Here is a 19710-nt window from a genome sequence, read left to right as displayed (position 1 = left end):
GCCTCATGCTGTTAATTCTGAGCTTGATGTTCAATATGTGAGAAGAAACATGAGCACATACATAGGTACAGTAAAACTTACAAAATTAAACAAATACTTACTAAGTACCTATGTGCCTAGCACTATGCTGGCTCTTTATTTCCCAGGATTCTCTCAAATCCATTCCTATGCCTTCCCTTTAGCCTATAAATACCACTCAATTTAGAAAGAGCCTTTTTTTAACCATCTAGGGAATACAAACAGTAAAATTCCTTTTATAGAAGAAACAGATTTTTCCCCCAACTTCAGATTATTTCAAACAAACAGAAATAACACATTACTGAATTAATGCCAACAGAATTCCAATTACATTTTGTTTGGGCTCTACAGAATTGAAACATCTCTGAGTAGGGTAAAATCAAGTTTATGCTGCAACAGATCAATCCACTATGAGCTCTCTGTATTATGGCACATGTTTCCTATGCATTCTGAAGAAGACATCTTCAGCTGTATAATAAAACATTATTCCCTGCCCCGACCCAGCATCCCCTTACAAGGATTACTAAGAATTTTTTCCCCCAAGAACATGATAAATGAGGAGGTCATTCCACACTCAAAAAAAAAAGAAAACAAAAAGAAAAAAATATACAGTTGGCTTCTCCTAAAGCAAAAAGCAGCATGCCTTAAGAGTTGAAAAAATTATCTTATTCTTCCTGTCTGTGCCTATGAAAATAAAAATCCGACTCAAAAGACTTCTCCTTGTCTAATGGATAATAGGGGTCCTTTGCTATCCTGTTCCACTTCCTTAAGAAGTACCAGCTATTATGCCTGGTACCCTGTTGATCTCCCTGCCCTTACAAGTTTGCTTCTTTGAGCTTTTCTCTGTGAGAGGCAGAGCAAATCAGCCCTGTCTCTTCGGCCTACTCTATCCTCCCATTTCCCCCGGCTCCTTCTGATACTGGCTGTGACGTGACCTTCTGGTCTATAGCTCTGTGGCTTCAACTCATCTCTACTTTAATCTTTATAAGGATTTCTCATCTTCACACATGAAATCTATTATTCTTTCCTTTCATTTTTTTCCCCTTTTGCTAAAAGCTCAAGCTATCATTAAAAAGGAAGTCATTGCATATTTAAAGCTCTCCTGGGTTGGAAGCACTTGGTCACATTGAGAACTTAACTTCATCCTGTTTCAAACACCAACGCAAAATGAGATATTAAAATTATCAAGAAAGCACTGAAAATGGTGCAAAAGCTCCATTTTAATATAAGGAGAGAAAAAAATTCTCTATTATGCTGCAAACCCTGTGTTTATATTTAAAGCATGGATCAGGGTTTAGCACAAAGAAGAGATTTTTATTTTCTTTAATATTACTGCTTGAGGGGTAGGGAAAGGAGTAAAACAAGGGGAAAAGGCACTAATCCAAGAAATTAAAATGTTAATATACAAGTAACCTGTCAAATTTATTTTTTATCTAGTTACTGATTTCAGAATCAGTACTAATCCTAACTAAAGGGTGGGAAAATAACAAACCAGACTGTGAACATGTGTATGTATGTATGTATATGTGCATGCACATGTGCGCATACACACACACACACACACACACACACACACACACATACTGATAGAGGTTTCCCCTCATTTACAAAACTGGCAAGCTCCAGCCAAGATTTTGTCTGGGTATCTAGGAATAAAAGATTCTCCTTTACTTAAAAGGAATCTGGAAACCTACACGCTACTTCCTATAATCTCTTTGGAAAAAGAGCCCTCCTGAAAATATTCTGGTTTGCACTGTGATTTAAAATGAAAAACAAATTTTTACTTGGGGTTGGCCCCTGGCCACAAGCCCTGCTTCCAGGTAGCTGACAAGAGTTGTTGGCAGGACGATACAAGATACAGGATACAGCAGGGTTTTTAAAAAGGTGATTAGTAAAGATCAATTTCAAAAGAAACTGAACACCTCCAAGATTCCTCTACTTAATCATCGGTGGAAGTGAACTTCAGTAAAGAATCCAACATGGTGATAGAGTTGGCAGCACCTCTTTCCAAGGGATCCCTTCCCCCTTTCCCACAAACTATTTGTCCATCACCAATGGGTCACCATCTTCAAATCCCAACAACAAGTCGGTCAACATTAATGCTCTTTCTTTTTGAGGTCATTTTTAATCAGCACCTATATAAAGCACTGATTTCTCCATGGCATCACTTGTGAACTGCTCTGTGACTATTAGCTGTTGCCTGAATCAAACAGAATCTCTTCCTTCCCTGCATTTATTTCTATGACTCCTATCACCATAGCATCTAAGTACAGACAGTGACACCATCACATGAAGAGCTATAATTAAAAAGCCGTATTATCTTTAACACAATCTATTACAAGACTTACAAAATGGTCCCTCTGACTTTCTAACTCTATGCCTTCCACGGCTGTGAGGAAAAGAAATGATCAGAAATGTGGGCAACTAACTACTGAGACATTTCATGAACAGTCAGATTTCAGTGGGCACCTACTTATAAAGGTTTCTGCAGGACAATCCTAGAGAATCAGGAAACTGACAGAAAACTCTGGTGAATGCAACCCAGGGCTACCATCAAAAGGTGCACCTAGGTCAGGTCCTTTGCAAACTGCTCTGGTAGCTGATGCATCCGTGCAGGTCACAATCTCCATACACCTTCTCATCCTATGCAATTCTCATCCAAGTTTTCTGATGAAACCTACACAGAGAATCTAACATGCATGAAAATGTGTAAAAAGAATGAAAACAAGGAAATACAAATGTAGTCATTCCAAAAGCATCTATTAAGGGCTTGCTTTGTGCCAGGCCTTATGATAAATCACCTGGGGATAAAAAGAAAGGTTAAAAAAAAGATCCTGACCTCAAGAAACTCAGTTTAATGGAGATGAACATAAAAATAACTAGGTACATTCAAGGTATATCAAGAATAGATGGAAGATTGTAATCTCAGAACAGGAACGCAGTGGCATCATCCCCACTTGAAACTGACTGTCTTTCTCTTCCCCTTGCTTCCAATGGGAGAAGCAGAATATAGGAAACAAGGTGGGACTGAATGTATAAGTATTGGGATCATCCCAAGGAATTTTTGCCTCCCCCCCCCCGTACCCCCAATAACAACTACAAAAATGAACTGCTGCTCTCTCCATCCCTAATCTTTAACACTGTCTTCCAGTCAAGATGGCTGAATGAATGAGAAGCAGACCTCACAGCTCCGAAATACCTACTCCAGCAAAAATCTGAGATTTCACTAGACTGCATAACAATTAAGAAATCCAGTGAGGATCTAGAGTGGCTTCTTCCAGAGCTGCCCAGAAAGTCAACCAGAAGCCTAAGGAAGGAGGGGCTACCAACAAAGCCAGTGTGGGCAAAACAAACTAGCCCCGCAAAGGTCGAGTGACCAGCCAAAGACTCCTGTGGCCTTAAGACAGGAGGGCTAAGAAAGACCCAGGTGATCAGAAAGCACACAGGTGATCAACAAACTCCAGAGTGGGGCACTTGAAATCTCCAGAAAGCATAGTTGTAACCTGAGCCAAGTGGCAGTGACCAGAACAGAGCAGCAGCACTCAGAACCAGGCAGCCCAAAGCCAAGACCCTGGCAAGGTTGGGGGCGGAAAGGCACAGAGTCCCTAACCCCAAGAGGCCGAGGTTTCCTAGCATAGCTGACCACAACACCCAAAAGTGGGCAGAAGAAGGAACCTGGCCAAAGTTCCAATGCAGAACAGAAGCTGGAAAGACGAGTAAATCAAAGAAAACAATCAGCATCAAAAAAATTATCGTAGATCTAGAAATTCTCCCCAAAGATGATTCCATAACAACTAAAGTAGTGACTAGAAGGAAAAAGTATTTTCCACAAAGACTACCTGAACACCTAGAAGAAATAAAAAATGAAATAAAAGTTCTAGAGGAAAGATTTGGAAGGAGAACAAACAGCTTAGGAGAGAACTGACCATACTTACCCAAGTAACATAGTCCCTGAAAACCTGAATATACCACATAGAAGTCAATGACTCCTTCATGTGACAGCAAGAAATATTAAAATAAAATCAAAAGATTGGCAAAAGAGAGGAGAAAATATAAAATATTGGATATCTAAAACAAATGACCTGGACAATTGGTCAAGGAGAAAGATATTGTTTAAGAATCATTAGACTCTCTGAAAACCATGATTTAAAAAAAAAAGCCTAGACATTATTTTAAGAGATCATAAAATTGCCCAGATTTATTAGACCTAGAGGGCAAAGTACAGGTGGAAAGAATCCAGTCACCTCCTGAAGGAAACTCCTTAAGGAAAAATTCATGAAGGTCAAAACTAAAATCCAAAGCTCCCACAACAAAGAAAAAAATACTGTAAGAATCCAGAAAGAAGCAATTTAAGGAACCATAGACTAGTCTGTGGCATGGCACATGGCAACTTCTACTACAAACAAGAAAAGACTGTTATATAATACCGCAAGGCAAACAATATAAGCTTACAACCAAGAATAATTTATCCTAAAAAGATGAGTATAATCTGATAAGGAAAAATGGGCTTTTGATGGATAAAGAATTTTCAAGCAAGTGTCATGAAAAGAACAGAGCTGATCTTTTTTGTAGTGGTAAAGAATTGGAAATTGAGGGGATGCCCATCAATTGGGGAACAGCTGAACAAGTTACACTATATGAATGTGATGGAATACTACTGTGTTATAAGAAACGATGATGGGGATGGTCTCAGAAAAACCTGGAAAGACTTATATGAACTGATGAAAAGTGAAGCGAGGAGAAACAGAACATTGTATATTGTAATGGCAATATTGTAATGATAACCAACTAGTTATTCTGATCAATACAGTGATCTACAATGATTCCAAAGGGCATATGATGAAAAATGCTATTCACCCCCAGAAAGAGAACTGATGAACTCTAAGAGCAGAATGAAGCATTTTTTTTCAACATGGCTAATATGGAAATGTTTTGCATGACTTCTAGTGCTTGCCTTCTCAATGCAATGGGTAGAGGAAGGGCTGGAGGGAGGGAAAGAATTTGCAACTCACATTTTTTTTAATCAATGTAAAAAGAAAAGAACAAAGTTGAGTAAGAATTCAGAAATACAAAAACAAGAATTCAATGAAACGTAAAGAGGTGAACTTGTTTGAGCAAATGGAAGGGGTGGCATGATGATGCAACAAGAACATTCTAATAGGGAGAGGAGAAACAAGTGTGGCCCTTCAGAGCCTTAATGTCTTCTAAGGGCACTGAGGGAGTGAACTTTGAAATACTGAAGTCCAGAGGTTCTCTAGAGGATTTGGAAAATAAACGGAGGGTGAAACACACTAGTGTATAGAGAAGGAAGAAGGGAGTTAGAGTTGTCCATGGCTCATAACTGGGTTGCTGTGAGTTCATGGTTCCATACAACCTACCACAGAATTAGCCAGAGTGGAAAGAAACCTCTGTGACCCTGTAGTCACATATAGACCCTAATTTTCATACAACATGAAAACCCAAATGGGTAAAATAGAACTGTCAAAGCCAATAACACAACTTCAAGTCTTCTGACTGCCCATAGGTCAGTGTTCCTACCCCTACCCCCACAGCACACAGTCCCCTCATCTACCTTTGTACCATCTCATTTGCCTAAATTAAGAAACTCGTGTTAACTCTGTCATACTGCAATCCCTGGTTCTCAGGAACTATCAGATGCTTCCAACACTATTTTTTTTCCAACTAGCACTGCCATTTCTGGTAATGCATATATTTCCAATCTACCTAAGGACGGATTCTGTAATAAAGAAATGAATACTCAGCCATCCTTCGTATTTACACAGGTCAGGTGACTAAGAAGGAAATGTGTGCTTCCCACGTTTCTTAATAAGACAGTCTGGGGAGCTGCTGATAAATTGAGAATGCCAGATAACTACTCCAAATAAAATTGTTTTAATAATTCCAAGATGAGAGAAGCAGGCGTGGTCTGTGGTATGTATGGTTCCAGTACGTTGGAAAAATGAGACTTGCCAAAACTTGCTGAGGGAGAGTTTGTCCTTAGGTCACTTTCCTTTCCCAAGTGATAAAACTTAATAGCCCTTGAAGGGAGCCCAAGGGAGTTTAGAGCATGGAAAGGACCAGCCCATGAATCCATACTGCAAAATTTAAACCTCGGGGCTACAGTTCCTAAACCAAAGAAACCCAAGAATGCTCTATAACACTGCTCTAAACCTGGAGATATGCAACATCCAGCTTTTTGCCTCTGGTGAGAGAAGTGTGTACTGTACTCAAGAGGAAAGCAATCTATCTGCAACAGGGAAATCCTGCAGATCATAATTAGGTAGAAATTGTGGTGGTATGAAGGGATTCCAGATTTGGCAGAGAAGAGGAAGAGGGCGTGAGTAACAAAGATGAAAGATCTTAAAAATAAATACACTGAAAAGCAAAGTTGACAAAGAAGCCCACTTATGTCCTGGCTGTGAAAGGGATAAGGTGCTGGAAGGTGGGGGGGGGGGGGGTGAGGGGCACCTAGGAAAAGGCAAGACAAAAAGCAGGCTTGTCTGGTCTGGCCTCCAGTCTCTGACTGAATGGCTACATCAAGTCAGAAGAAGCCCGTAACACTTCAGTCTCTCTTAAGGTACTTCCATCAATCAATAAGCCAGCCAGAGGCTAAGGCAGGAGTGGGGACACAAACACCTCCTGCCCTCAAGGAGCCACATATAAAAAAATACACCCAAAGGAAATACAAAGTAGTGGGGGGGGGGGTGGCGGTGAAGGAGAGACAGGGTCAGGAAGAAAGGCAGGCAGGCTTGAGGCTGGATCTAAGGAAGAGATCAGGAAAAGCCTCCGACATGGGGCGGTGGCACTTCAGACAAGTGATGGGCTACACGGTAGGAATGAGGAGTACATACATAGATCGGGGGCAGGGAAGCTGGGAAAGCATGGGGGAAGCCAGACTGGGAAGGCTGAAGACTTTGATGGCTCAAAGTCTGTTCTGCATCAGCTTATCACTAGGTCTCAGATGGACATCATCTCTGCGGACCCTTTCTCCACTTGGTTTATTGTTCTCTAAATGAACCATTCTCACCTCTTGGCTTTCTAATCACATGGCACTTTCATTGAGATGAAGCAATCAAAGAGCATTTATGGGGAACTCATGATGTGCCAGGCACTATGAGGTCATCCTGCAAACTAACATTAATATTCTCAGCATCAATGAGAAGTCACTTCAAGGCAGATACACTTTGGATCCCATCCCTGCAAGCTTAGTTACTAAATACCAAACATTATGGTAACGTAGCTTCATCCATACAGTGATTCCCCTCCCCCTACAGACAAGCATTATCAGTACCATTAAAACAAGGAGATTCCTAGAACCCTAACTAGTGTCATTTTAGTTAGGCCAAAGAAAATGGAATTCTACTAACAAGTCACATATAATAATTGTAATAAAAGTTAATATTTATAGAGAGCTTTAAGGTTTTCAAAACATCTTACAAATATTATCCGCAATCCTGGGAGGGAGGTACTATTATCATGTCCATTTCACAGATGAAGAAAAAGAAACAGACTGAAGTTATGACTTACCCAGCATCACACAGCTACTCTCTGAGGCAGGGTTTAAACTCGGCTCTTCCTAACTTCAGGTCCAGCCTTCTATTCCAATGTTACTACCTAACTGCCTCACGTAACCATTAATTAGTCCAACAGTGGAAAAGGAACAATTGGGCCTATCATGCACCCAAAAATAAATAAATGAATGAAAATGCCCTGAATATCATAATCTCAAGAAAATGTCCACATGGATACTTAATCAAAAGGGTCTTGTCTTCTCCTGAGAGAACTAAGGAAGTAGGAGGATGTTATTGCCAAAGTGCACTTAAAATAAGATTCATACCTGATGATAATCCACCTCAAATACCAGAAAATCTAAGTCTGAGAGACATCCAATATGGCTGATTACAGTCATGATTTTCCCATCAACCCCTAGAGGGTAAAAAAGTGAGATCGGAAAATGTACTTTTCTGTCTGAAAATTCCGTTTGAGATTATTTTAGGAACATTTCTCAAGTTATACATTACTAATAGGGCAAAATTAGCTACCATTTCCATAAGCACTCAATCTAAACGATTCAATTCCACTCCATTCAATTCAAAAGAAAGTCCTGGTGGCTCCAGTAAATGGAGCACTGACCTCGAAGTAGACCAGGGCTCAAATCCTAATGCAGGGGTGGGGAACCTGAATTAGGATTCAGTCAAAGGGCAGCACTTGAGGACCTAGACAGCCACATGTGGCCTCAAGACTGAAGGTTCCTCACCTCTGTCCTAATGGCTACTTACTACCACCTGCATAACCCTGGGCAAGTGATGGGGACCCTTGGGTCCTGAACCCGATTTCTAAGGTTCATCCCTGCTCTGAATTCTACCATAATATAAAGCCTTTCTATATAATTCACACAACCATGATTGGATTCTATGCCCAGAAATTCCGAAGGTCGTAAAGAACAGAAAGCACACCATTCAGATTCTGAACTCTATAGATTGACTCATTTATCTTCCAAGTCCCCAGGCTCTCTTTCTCCCTAAGGCTACTCTCACCTCTCACCCAAACTAGCTGGCTCTCTCACAGTTAATTTCAGAATTCATCGTTGCTCTTTCTAAATCATCATAATGACCAACTAATTTGTGACAGAACAAATACAGAAAATCCTTTTGTTTATTTAAAATCATACATCTAAAGCTAAAATGGATCCTGTTTAAAATGCTTCCTAGGTATACATTTGAGTTTTACACATTTGCACTAAGTTATCAAAACAACAACAAAATCTAGACCGCGGGTGGGGAACCTGCAGCCTCGAGGCCCTGAGGCTGCAGGTTCCCCACCCCTGAGACTAATTCCTCAGGACCTGCCACCTTTCTCCATGTCACTGTGGCCACAGAAGCAGACTCTTTCCCTCCCTCACTTCCTACGTTCAGCACTAATAAGCAAAGGCACATTTTTTCCCCCTCACAGACTCTAAAGCTGGATGGGATCGTCTTCAGTACCTCCTTCCTAGTGTTTACTAATAACTTCACCAGGGTAAGGTCCTATTTGGGGGCAGATCTCCATCCCAGGATTGTCCATGTGAGGTCCTAACGATTTCATAGGCACACGTTCCTCAGGAATTTACTGGTGCTTCCTCTGGTGCAGATCCATGAAAAGACAGTAATAATGATGAAAACCCCACTCTATTATCCTTTATTACCTACTGCAACCATTTACCGGCTTAATACTATTATTGAGAGAGGCTCAGAGTGGCCCAGGAAGCTGGCCTCAGAATCAGGAAGTCCTGGCTCCAGTTCACCCTGTGACACACATGACCTCTGGACACGTCCCTAACCTTTCAAGGCTCGGAGATAATCTCTAAGGCTATAAACCACAGAGCAGGTTCTGATCTGATCTGGTGGAGGAACTTTCCTCCCTGGTAGTTCCTTAAACCAGTAGAATCAAAGGTCCAGCTCTACCCCCAGCTCTTTTAAAAAAAATCATTAAAGAGGAAAAGACTTGTAGAAAATTCTCATCTTCAGCTTATTATTACAATCCGGGAGCCTCTGATTGTAGCTGACATTCGGAATGAGCTTTAAAATTAGCACCGTGGTTCACATGCCTTATCTCAGCCTCTTGACAATCTTACTACAAGTAGGCATTGTTAACCCATTTTAGGGGTGAGGATTCCAAGGCTCCTAGAGGTAAAAAGAGCTTTGCCTATGGTCACAAAGCTGGCGAATATCAGAGATGAAATTTGAACTTGGGGCTTTCCTACTCAATTCAGCACTCTGCCTGGCTATGTTCGTAAGAGAAGTGAAAGCAGCTCAAATGCAAACTCCCAGCAGCCCTCATTCCTAGGCGGATGACCTCCGAAGCAAACTTAACAGCAGAAAGACATTGGTGGCATTTCTCCTAGAATTCCACTGAAGAGGTTGGAGCCGTGGTAGGCTCTGCTGAGCCACTGTAGGATATGAACATCCAAGATTAAAAGGCAGTTCTCATTTCTTTTCATTCTTCCATCAGACCCAACCCCACACCATACTTAGGTGTCAAAAACGCTCCATGCCTGCACTTTACTATTCCTCTCATGCCTCACGATGGCATGGAGGCAACCCCAGGTTTTGATGTCTGGGCCAGTAGAGCACAAACCTGAAGTCCAACCTGCTGGAAGGGCTTTGAGGGCAGGCCCAGACATGGACTGTGTGTCTGTTGTCCAGGCCCCACTCCAGATGAGACCAGAGAGACTCACCACCCAAGCCATCCAGCTCAGGAAGATGACTATTATGGCAAGGGAGGGCTAGAGATCAACACAAGTGGGAAAAGTAACACCAGTGGGATAGGACCAGCTGTTTCCTGGTGTGTGTATATTCCCTTCCTTCCTCCCTCACCCAATCTGATTGGCCTCAGTCTACCCAATACAGCATCTTGGTCCGGAGCTATCAAAGGATCCAGCCAAGTAGCTGGAGCTTCTTAGACACGGTGGGTATCTGAGACCACCTGAGTCACCATTCCCTGATGACTTACTGACCAGATGCAGGGTGCAAGTGGAGAGGAGGAGGCTAAATACCACTGCATCCTCGCTGGGTCCTCTGTTCAATGTTCAATCACTTACATTTCATCCCAATGTTGAATCTGAAGTAAAAGGATGCTGGCTTTAGGGCCAAACCTACAAAGGTCACCCATGAAATCATGGATCCAGGGATCACCAGTAATCCTTGAAGTATTAGGCAATATCTCTATCTTACACTACTTTTCTTAAGATCAACATCCTTCTCCCCCCTCCCCCCTCCCCCCCCCCCCCCGCCCCCCAGGCTATGGTTGAAGGAAACCAGACAAAAAGAGATAATAGATATTTTACAGCTTAAACTGGAGAGGTTGGATTTTGTAAACAATTGGCAAGGAGTTTGATCGAAATCGAGGGAGTCATCAGACAAGGCTGAGTTTAAGTCCTAAGTAAAAGAAGTTTATTTTTTACCATAAATAAGAAAACCCAATGTGTAGATTCAACATTCCTGGAGAAAGCACCACAGTGATCCCTGATAAACCATGGAGAGCAAAGTTCGGAGAGCAAAGCCTAGTGGAAAGACCACTTGAACTAAGTAGGAAGCTGGAAGACCTCACTTCTAATGATGTCCCAAGCACTAATTAGCTAGGTGACATTGGGCCAATCATTTCATCTCTCTGGGTCTCTGTCCCCTCAGGAGTAGCCTGCTAACGGTAGCGGACATTGTCATAGCATTTCGGGAGCTGAAAAGCACTTGACAAATCTCATCTCATTAGAAAGGCCTCAGAAGGTCACTAAACACCTGAGTGGATCTGTGCACACCCACTTGGTCAGGTACTCATGCCAACAGTGCAAACTGCACTTCATCCTGACAACTACTGTCCAGGCCATCCCATAAGTCCTATCAGAGCATCCACCCATGTGGCACTGGGCCTTCTCTGGGCCTTCTGGGTCTCCCAAGACCGTATGGTCACAATCTACAGCTTGTCCATTTGTTATCCTTTGCTCTTCCCTTCCAACCAAAATACCTCCTTTCCCAGAGTACAGCTCCACTGAGCTCCTGCTTCTACACATCTCCTATCCACTCCCTTCTCTCCAACAGATCACTCAAGAAGAATTTATTAATCACTTACTATGTCTAGGCATTGTGTTAAATACTAGGAACACAAAGACAGGCTGAAACACAAAACAGCCTCAGTACTCATGGAGTTTAATACTAATGGAGAAAATGTGACAATTAATAGGTATATATAAGATACACAAGGATGGGAAGGAAGGAAAGCTTTAAGTGTCTGGGAAGACCAGTGATGGATGCCTCCTGCAGAAGGCAGCATTCGAACTGAGCCTTGAAAGAAGCCAGGGATGCCAAGACAGAGGGATCAGAATGGAGGGTGTTCCAGGCACGGGGACAACCACCCTAGAGACAACAGCCTTGTTCAGACATTCACCACCTCTGACATGGACTATGGGAGCCTCCTGATTCACTTCCCCATCCCTCTCCAGTTTCTAGTCTGTCTAATTAATCCTCCTTAGAGCCGCCATATTGATATTGCTAAAGCACAAGCTGACCATATCACTCCCTTGCTCAAGAAGTTTCAGATCAAATAGTGACTTGATATTTAAAGTCCTTCATAGTCTGGCTCCATTATAGCTTCCCAGACGCCTTTCCCATTTCTGCTCCTCGCATTCCAGCCAAACCAGTCTGCCTTCTGTTCCCCATATGATACTCTGTCTCCTTTGCACAGTGCCTTTCCACAGGCTATCCCCAACTACTCCCAGGACTCCCTCCTCATTTCCACCTCTTGGAATCCCCAGCTCCATTCAAGGCTGACCTCAAGAACCATCTCTCACAGGAGGGCTTCCCACTGCCCCCCAGTTGTCAGCACTTCACCCTCCAAAAATACTCTGCATTTACCTTGTAAATGTACTCAATCCCACCTCAACTAAAGGAAGTGATAAGATTCTTAATCAATCTCAATCACAGGTTTCAGACTAAGTGCAAAAAGTCCTTGGAACTAGGGTAACTTTGCATAAGAACAGTGTTAAGATAGGCTGAGGAAACCTGGCCAAGTCCTAGGGGTCATCTAAAATTACCATGCCAGTTAGCAATGGAAGCATTTGAAAGATTGGAGCAAGAGGGGCATTTAAAGAGGAACCGCCTGGGTGGGGGGGGGGGTTAGTTCTCTTCCACCCCTCCCTTAGCCAGGGGAAGGACCTTTTGAGATTTTGAAGGGTCTGAAGATGCTGGATGAAGCATCTTCCCAATGACATCCTGGTGGCATCTCTAGATCAGCTGATGGCAGTGTGTACACTGGGAGGCAAGAAGAGACTGGACGTAAATTCACAATTCCACGAGGAGCCCAGCAAAACAATACAAAAAAAAAAACTCTGCCATGCCTAAGAGGAGCTTCTTGGGTGCCTCACAAATGGGCAAAGAAGACTCCCAGCAGCTGTGAATTACCCCTTTGTCCTATGAGTTCTCTAAGCTGGAGCCCACTTTCCCCCGGTCTCTGTATGTAATCGTGGGAGACATGTCACAGACTCCTGAAGACGGGATGTTCTGAACCAACTGTTCATATTCTAACACCTTCATAAATTCCCCTTTCTAAAAAGCTACTTAATCCTGGATAACTAAAATGATTCTCACCTCATAATCCTAAAGGGAAGTACACCTGGGGGGAGGGGTGTAGAGTGTAACTCAAGCTCATCTCTGTCTCTTTTGGTGTATTCCTAAGCCCCTGAGGAGGAGAGGTAGTCTTGTTCTGGGACCTAAGACTCACATGTGGGAGAGGAGATTGGGATGAGGATCCTTAAAGCTTATATGGGAGATATATGTGTGTCTATGTGAATATATACACACATGTGCATATACATCGTATTTACTTTATATCTACATGCTGTCTACCCTCCCACCTGCCCCTCTCAGAACATAAACTCCCTGAGAACAGGAATTGCTTTCATCTGGGTCTTATATTTCCAGTACCTGGCAAACAGTAGGTACATAATAAATACTGGCTGAATAATTCTTTGTTGGCAATCTATTGCGGCTTCCTCACATCCCTGCTGTCTTTCTCCATTTGGGTGACCTGTAATTTTGATTCTTCAATGACTGACAGCCAGTAAGTATCAAAAGCAGATCAGGGATATTAAAATGCTGCAGTCTTCTCTTCAGACAGAAGCTCAGGGTCATTAAAAGCCTTGCATGACTTTCCAAATTCAATCCAGCCTTCCTGCTATTCAACCCTGGGTCTGGGTTAACTGTCCATCTGCAGCATCTGTCCCAATATATGCACTAATGGACAGGCTCAGTAGCCATCCAAATGAAAATCACAGCCTGGATAACAGGGATTACAGGTGTTATGTCAGCTCCATTTTACAGATGAGGAACACAAGACTCTAACTGGTATGACCCTCATGACACAGCTGGTGGGCATCTGAAGCAGGATTCAAACCCAGGTCTCCTGATGCCAGCACTCTTTCCAAGCAATCACATCGCCTCTTGTAGAATAGAAAGACACTGGATTGGCAGGCAGAAGGACACAGTTCTAGTCCTGGACCCATTAACAACTGTGGGAGCTCAGGCAAATAGCTTTGGCTTTCTGGGTCTCAGTCTAAAATAGGAAGGCTGCAAGAAATCATCACAAGGGTGATCTGGCTCTAAAATTCCATGACACTGTGAGGGAGAGGGGTGTGTGTGTGTGTGTGTGTGTGTGTGCCCGCATGTGTGTGTGTGTGTGCGCGCGCGCGTGATGTCAGCCAGACCCCTGTGCAGACTCTAGATGGAGAAGGTATTGCTTGATCTGGGCCTAGAAGGAAGAGCAGGAACTGATGGGAGGGGGAGAGAAGGGAATCCAAGCATAAAAGTATCATATGAGCAAAGGTGTGATTGTGGAAGAGCATATGGTATATTTTAGGAACAGCAGGGAGCCAGATCTGCCTAAAAAAAGAGGGTTTTGACTAGAGAATCCTGGAAGACGAGGCTGAACCGGTAAAACAGAACAAGATAACAGAGGATTCTCTGCAGAAGAATGGGCTGAAGAATCTGTACATGGGCAATGGGGAGCTATTGATAAGCTTCTGCAGCCAGGGCAGTCTAGTAGGAGACAGAAGGACATCATCAGGTAACACTCACACATCAGCAGGAGTGGAGAGACCACAAAGTGTAGGAAACAGAGGCCGGTGATATGTGCCCAAGAGAAGATATCTGGCAATGCCCCACATTTGGTGACTGCTAGGAAGTGATAAGGACTGTGTGGAGCAGCCCAGACAGCCGCTCGATGTAAGCAAAGGCTTCCTATGGCTCACGAGGCAGAGAAGTCGAATCCCCTACAACTATCTTGTAAATAGCAGCAGAGATGGGAGGCTTGGCACATTCATGAAGGGAATACTATATTATTAGAAACCAGATGCTCCAATAGGAAGGAAAACTACACCGGGTGCCATGATGAGCAACTGGTAAAAATAGATCCTGCCTTCTAGGAGCTTAGAGGACAATACTTGCTCAAAGTTGGCAGTTGACATCCCCTTCATCCCAAACGTTTTATCACAGTTTTAAAATTTTCTTATCTACACAGCCAAACATTAATGTATTAGGCATGTTTTGCCAATCAGGAAAGTCAAATTGTTGCCTATAATCTGACAGCTGTCTACAGATGAACCAAATGTCTTCACTACATATATCTGCACCCTCTCATTCAACTAATAATCAAGTAACAAGGCTTCTCTCACACCTGAGTACATTTTATGTTTTCCATAGTGTTGTAATTTGTCTTCCTCTAAAAGCAAAAACAAGATTAGCAAAGATAGGTTCCACTCAAATCCTCCAAAACTTAATCTGGCTTATCGCTGTCACCTATAGAAAAGGGGGAAGTAAAGATATTATCTGGACCTAAATAAAATGTTTGGGTCCGATACAGGGTGCCATCTAGTGTCCACAGATAGGATGTCTCCTTGGAAAGGTTCAATTTAAATCTCTGGCATCCTTAAAATAATATCTATCCTATCTGGGAGGTTGTTTGTCTTTGTCCAATAGTCATCCGGCCACTTAACAAATTCATTCTTCAGAGCAACATGAAGGACTAAAAAGTTCCTAACAGTCAACAGCATGTCGGTAAAGAAGAAGGAAATCTGAAGATCATGTTTCAGTTCCAATGCAAGTTGTTACCAAACCACCATTTACACAATCACAGAAGAAAAGGACCGAAAGTCTTTTTCAGTAAGCATCTTAACCATATGTGTAGTCTTAGTTCCAGCTTGGGGTGAATCTTACAGTCCCCCAAATGATGCTACTTCCATCCTTCAGAGTAACACCCATCTTTTCAGTTTTCCAAGCAAAGCCCAGACCCAGACCAGTTCACAGTCAGGCACCTCCATCACAGGGGCACTGGCAGCCTGACATAATTCTATACAGGTTTTGGTTTACTGAAACACCATCTGCAACAGACAGTAACGGCTCCAAATTTGTAACTTTATACAATCTTAAATATAGAGAGAATACTCACTTGAGGAACCTTTTAAGGGTAGTGGTGGGGAACTTTTTTTTATAACAATACAGTGATTCTCTGAGCAGACATCTGTCAGAAACACTTAACTATGGGCTAAAAAAAAAATGCACATTTAGACCGAACTGTTTAAAAACAAAAACACTCTGCTTTCACCTAAGAGCTTCAACACAGCGGTAATGTGAAGATCTGGGGTTGGGTTTGCACAAGACTGGGGGCAGGGTGGCTTTGAAGTCGAGATATAAAGAACACCGCCAGCAATCCTGGCGCTCTGCACTTGTAAGAGTGCTTCGGAGCACTTTATCATCTATTAGCTCATATGCCCTGCGACAGATCTAGGGATGAGCTCTCTGGGAAGCCCCCGTTAGGTTTCTCCTTCCCTGGCTTCGTCCAGGTCCAGGGACTCTCTTTTCAGAAGGGAAGTCTACATGGATCCTCCTCCTTCTGTCCACTCCAGCCCTGAACATAAAAACCAACACTAACTGCTACGCTAAAAGTTGGTTAAGGGCCAGTATATATGGGTATGGGCAATTCAAGGAAGACCCACTGACTCGTAAGGTCAGGCTGCTCTCTGGCACTTTTTCTTAAAAAGAAAAACGACACCCGGAGAATACCCAGCTGGGATAGATGCGGATGGATGGATGGACCCCGAAGTGTGCCCGTACGTACCAGTCTGGGTGTATTAGCACATGTGCACACATCTCATGATGTAGAGTCGCTGCCCCCTCTGCCAGCTCGGGGATACTCACTAGCAACTGGGTAACTCCAGGGCCAAGCCTCCCCTCCCCGGGGGACGGGTCCCCATGCGCTGCGGGGTGTTCTCCCAGCCGTCCGGAGGCTTGCCCCTGACCCCCGAGGCCGGCCCCGCTGCCTCCCTCCCTCCGCGACACTGCAGCAGCCTCTCCGGGGAGCTGTCCCCCGCGCCCAGACACGCCAGCAAGTCTCGGGGAAGACAAAGTTTGCAGTCCCTTATGCCAGCGAGGGCCCCCGGCCAGGGTCCCGGGGGTGTGCGCCAGCTGTCCTCTCTGGGGCAGTGCCCCCCGGGCAGCTCGCCGGGGGCAGCGGGCAGCACAACTTGCACCGGGCTGCGGCGGCGGCCGGCAGAAGCGAGCGCGGGGCCGGCGGCTCCGTCTGGACGCCGTCCGTGCCCCGTCCCTTCCCCGCCCCGCTGTCCCCGGGCTGCGGGCACATCCCAGGCGCGCCGCCCCTCCTCCTGCAACCCGCTTCCTCCTTCCCTCCCTCCCTGCGCCGCCCAGCGCGGCCGCAGCCGCCTGAAGGGCACCGCGGCCCCTCCGCCGCCACCCGGCCCCAGCCCGCGGCGAGTTAGGGGAAGTCACCCGCTGCCCCAGCGGCCGGCCGGCCTGCCCGCCAGCCCGCCCGCCCGGCGGCCGCGGCTCCCCAGCCCAGCCCAGCCCAGCCCAGCCCCGCCCCGCCCCCAGCCCCGGCTCCCGGGCGCGCTCCCTCACCGTCCGGTGGTGCTGCTGGTGCCGGGGGCGGCTGACGCCCAGCCCGGGGAAGCAGCCGGCAGTCAGCGCCCCGCAGCCGCTGGCGCCCCCGCCGCCGCCCCGGGAGGAAAGGAGCAGCAGGAGCGATCTACCTGCGGCGGCCGCCATCTCTCAACTGGAAGCGGCGCCGACCTAGGCAGCGCAGCGGACGGCTGGGGCGGGGCTAAAGCCCGCCATTCACTCGCGCCGGGCCAACTGTCGGACTCGCTCGTGTATGCGAGGCGGGGCTTCGCGACGAGCCCAATCGAAAACCTGCAGGGCAACATTGGAGGCTGTCAGTCTCCACCCGAGTTACCTATAGTGGGACATGGTCAATTACGGGCAAATTCTAGGGAACCGGTAATTGGCACCCAAGCCCCCCTGAACAGCCTCTGTAGCCCCGCAAAGCTTCTCAAGGGTAGAGCTATGCTCAGGATTACTGAGGCAAGAAAGAGGCGTTTTGCAGAGCTCTGCAATGGGTGCATTTTCTAAGTTGGGGGGAAAAAAGAGGCACCAATAAAACTAATCATTAACTAGGTATGCAGTGATTCTTTATGACATATCCATTGCTAGCAGTCGTAATTGATAGCATTCTAATCTTTTGGCATCATGGAGTCATGCCACAGTGATCCGTAATATAGAAGGGGTAGGAATACAATTAAGATATCAGGGCATAGGCTGAGTACCGACCATTCCCGAGGAGTCAGACCTGTACGTTTTCAAAGGCTTGGTTCGTTTTTTTGCAGTTCCTTTGCAGCCCTGTACAAGAAACTCCCTAGGAGCCGTGTTCTTTATTTTCCTTGTCACTGGACGTACTGTGTGCTCAGGGAACTAAAGAAAAGCAGTGTAAAAACACAACAAGTAATAGCGATTTGTTAAGATGTTAAATATATATATAATTGCCGTATAACCAACATATAATAACTAAAATAATAAATTATGGCTCAATTATTAATCACTACCTCTTGCACCTAGCCTAACGTCTTGTACCTACTGGGAGGGAGTTCAATAAATATTATTGAGTGAATGATACCTGTCACTTCAAGTGAAAAGTTCACAGTGAATAAAGATGAGTGAGAGGCTGCATAACAAATTCCTTGAAAGGAGATTTTAGTCTTGAAATGTTCCTTGGGAGGGGATTTCCTGCTGTCAGCCTGTAATTGTGAGCTGGAGCTTTCCTGCTCCCCTTTAAAAATATGTAGCAAGAAAATACTCAAGAAGACAAAGGAGAGCATCCATCTGCATTTTGGAAAGTCTCTGGTTTCATTGCCTAAGTGATGATATTTTCTTTAAGATCTTCATATACAATTGTAGTATGCAGGTAGATAAACTCTGACCAAGAAACAGATCATGAATTTTCCGAAGGGTAAGAACGTTGGCTTCTCAAAATGAGTACATGATGCTGTTCACCAAGAGGTATTATACGTTGCTAAACAATGGAACTTGAGATTGCAGGCCTGTGACCACCACACCACAGCTGGTGCCAGCTGTCTGTCTATGACAGAAATTTGGAGGTCTGTCACATTCCCAGACCAGCTCCATTTTAGGCTTTTCCCAGCCCCGAGGACTCATCCCAACTGCATGTGAAGACTTAATCCTGCTGGCTGATTTTTCCGCTGCTCCTCATTCCTTATAGGTTGCTGCAGTATTTTTAAATTTCCCCTGCTCTAGCCAAGCCCAAATAGGAATGTGGAGCTATGTTTTCCACCCCTACTTCTAGCTGGGTTTTTTTCCCCAATAGTATCAGTTTTCCCCCATTTCTCCACATATGAAAATTCATCCTCTACCCTGTCATACTGACATTTGGATCTGTACATTTGCAAGAATGTCCTTATAAGTGGACAAGAGAACTGAAGGGAGTCTCTAAGAACATCTTTTAATTGTTGTTCAGTCATATCCAACCTTTTCTGACCCTATTTGAGGTTTTCTTGCCAAAGATACTGGAGTGGTTTGCCATTTCCTTCTCCATCTCGTTTGACAGATGAGAAAACTGAGGCAAACAAGGTTGTATAAGTTGCCCAGGGTCACACAACTAGAAAGTGTCTGAGGCCAGATTTGATCTCGAGAAGATGAGTCTTCCTGACTCCTAGTCCAATGCTCTGTGCACTATGGTGCCACCTAGCTGCCCTAAGAAGATCGTACCTATATTTTTAAAAAAAAAATGTGTTTTGTGTATTACAGAGGGCTGACTTTGGACTCAGAAGGCCTGCGTTCAGTATTGTCAGACACTGATGGG

General features: G+C 44.5%; 1 protein-coding gene across 1 annotated transcript in view; it reads right to left on the bottom strand.

Moving 5' to 3' along the window:
• Positions 1–17606, bottom strand: part of MCU (mitochondrial calcium uniporter) — a 177353-nt gene extending 159747 nt beyond the window's left edge. The window contains exon 1 of the mRNA XM_036737170.1: positions 17457–17606. Within this exon, the coding sequence (XP_036593065.1) occupies positions 17457–17603 (147 nt within the window). The 5' untranslated portion in view covers positions 17604–17606. The remainder of the gene's footprint in view (positions 1–17456) is intronic.
• Between the last annotated feature and the right edge of the window lie 2104 nt (positions 17607–19710).

The sequence above is a fragment of the Trichosurus vulpecula genome, chromosome 8 (assembly GCF_011100635.1).
Source record: "Trichosurus vulpecula isolate mTriVul1 chromosome 8, mTriVul1.pri, whole genome shotgun sequence".
Classification (NCBI taxonomy): Eukaryota; Metazoa; Chordata; class Mammalia; order Diprotodontia; family Phalangeridae; genus Trichosurus; species Trichosurus vulpecula.
This window is presented reverse-complemented; position numbering and strand designations above follow the sequence as displayed.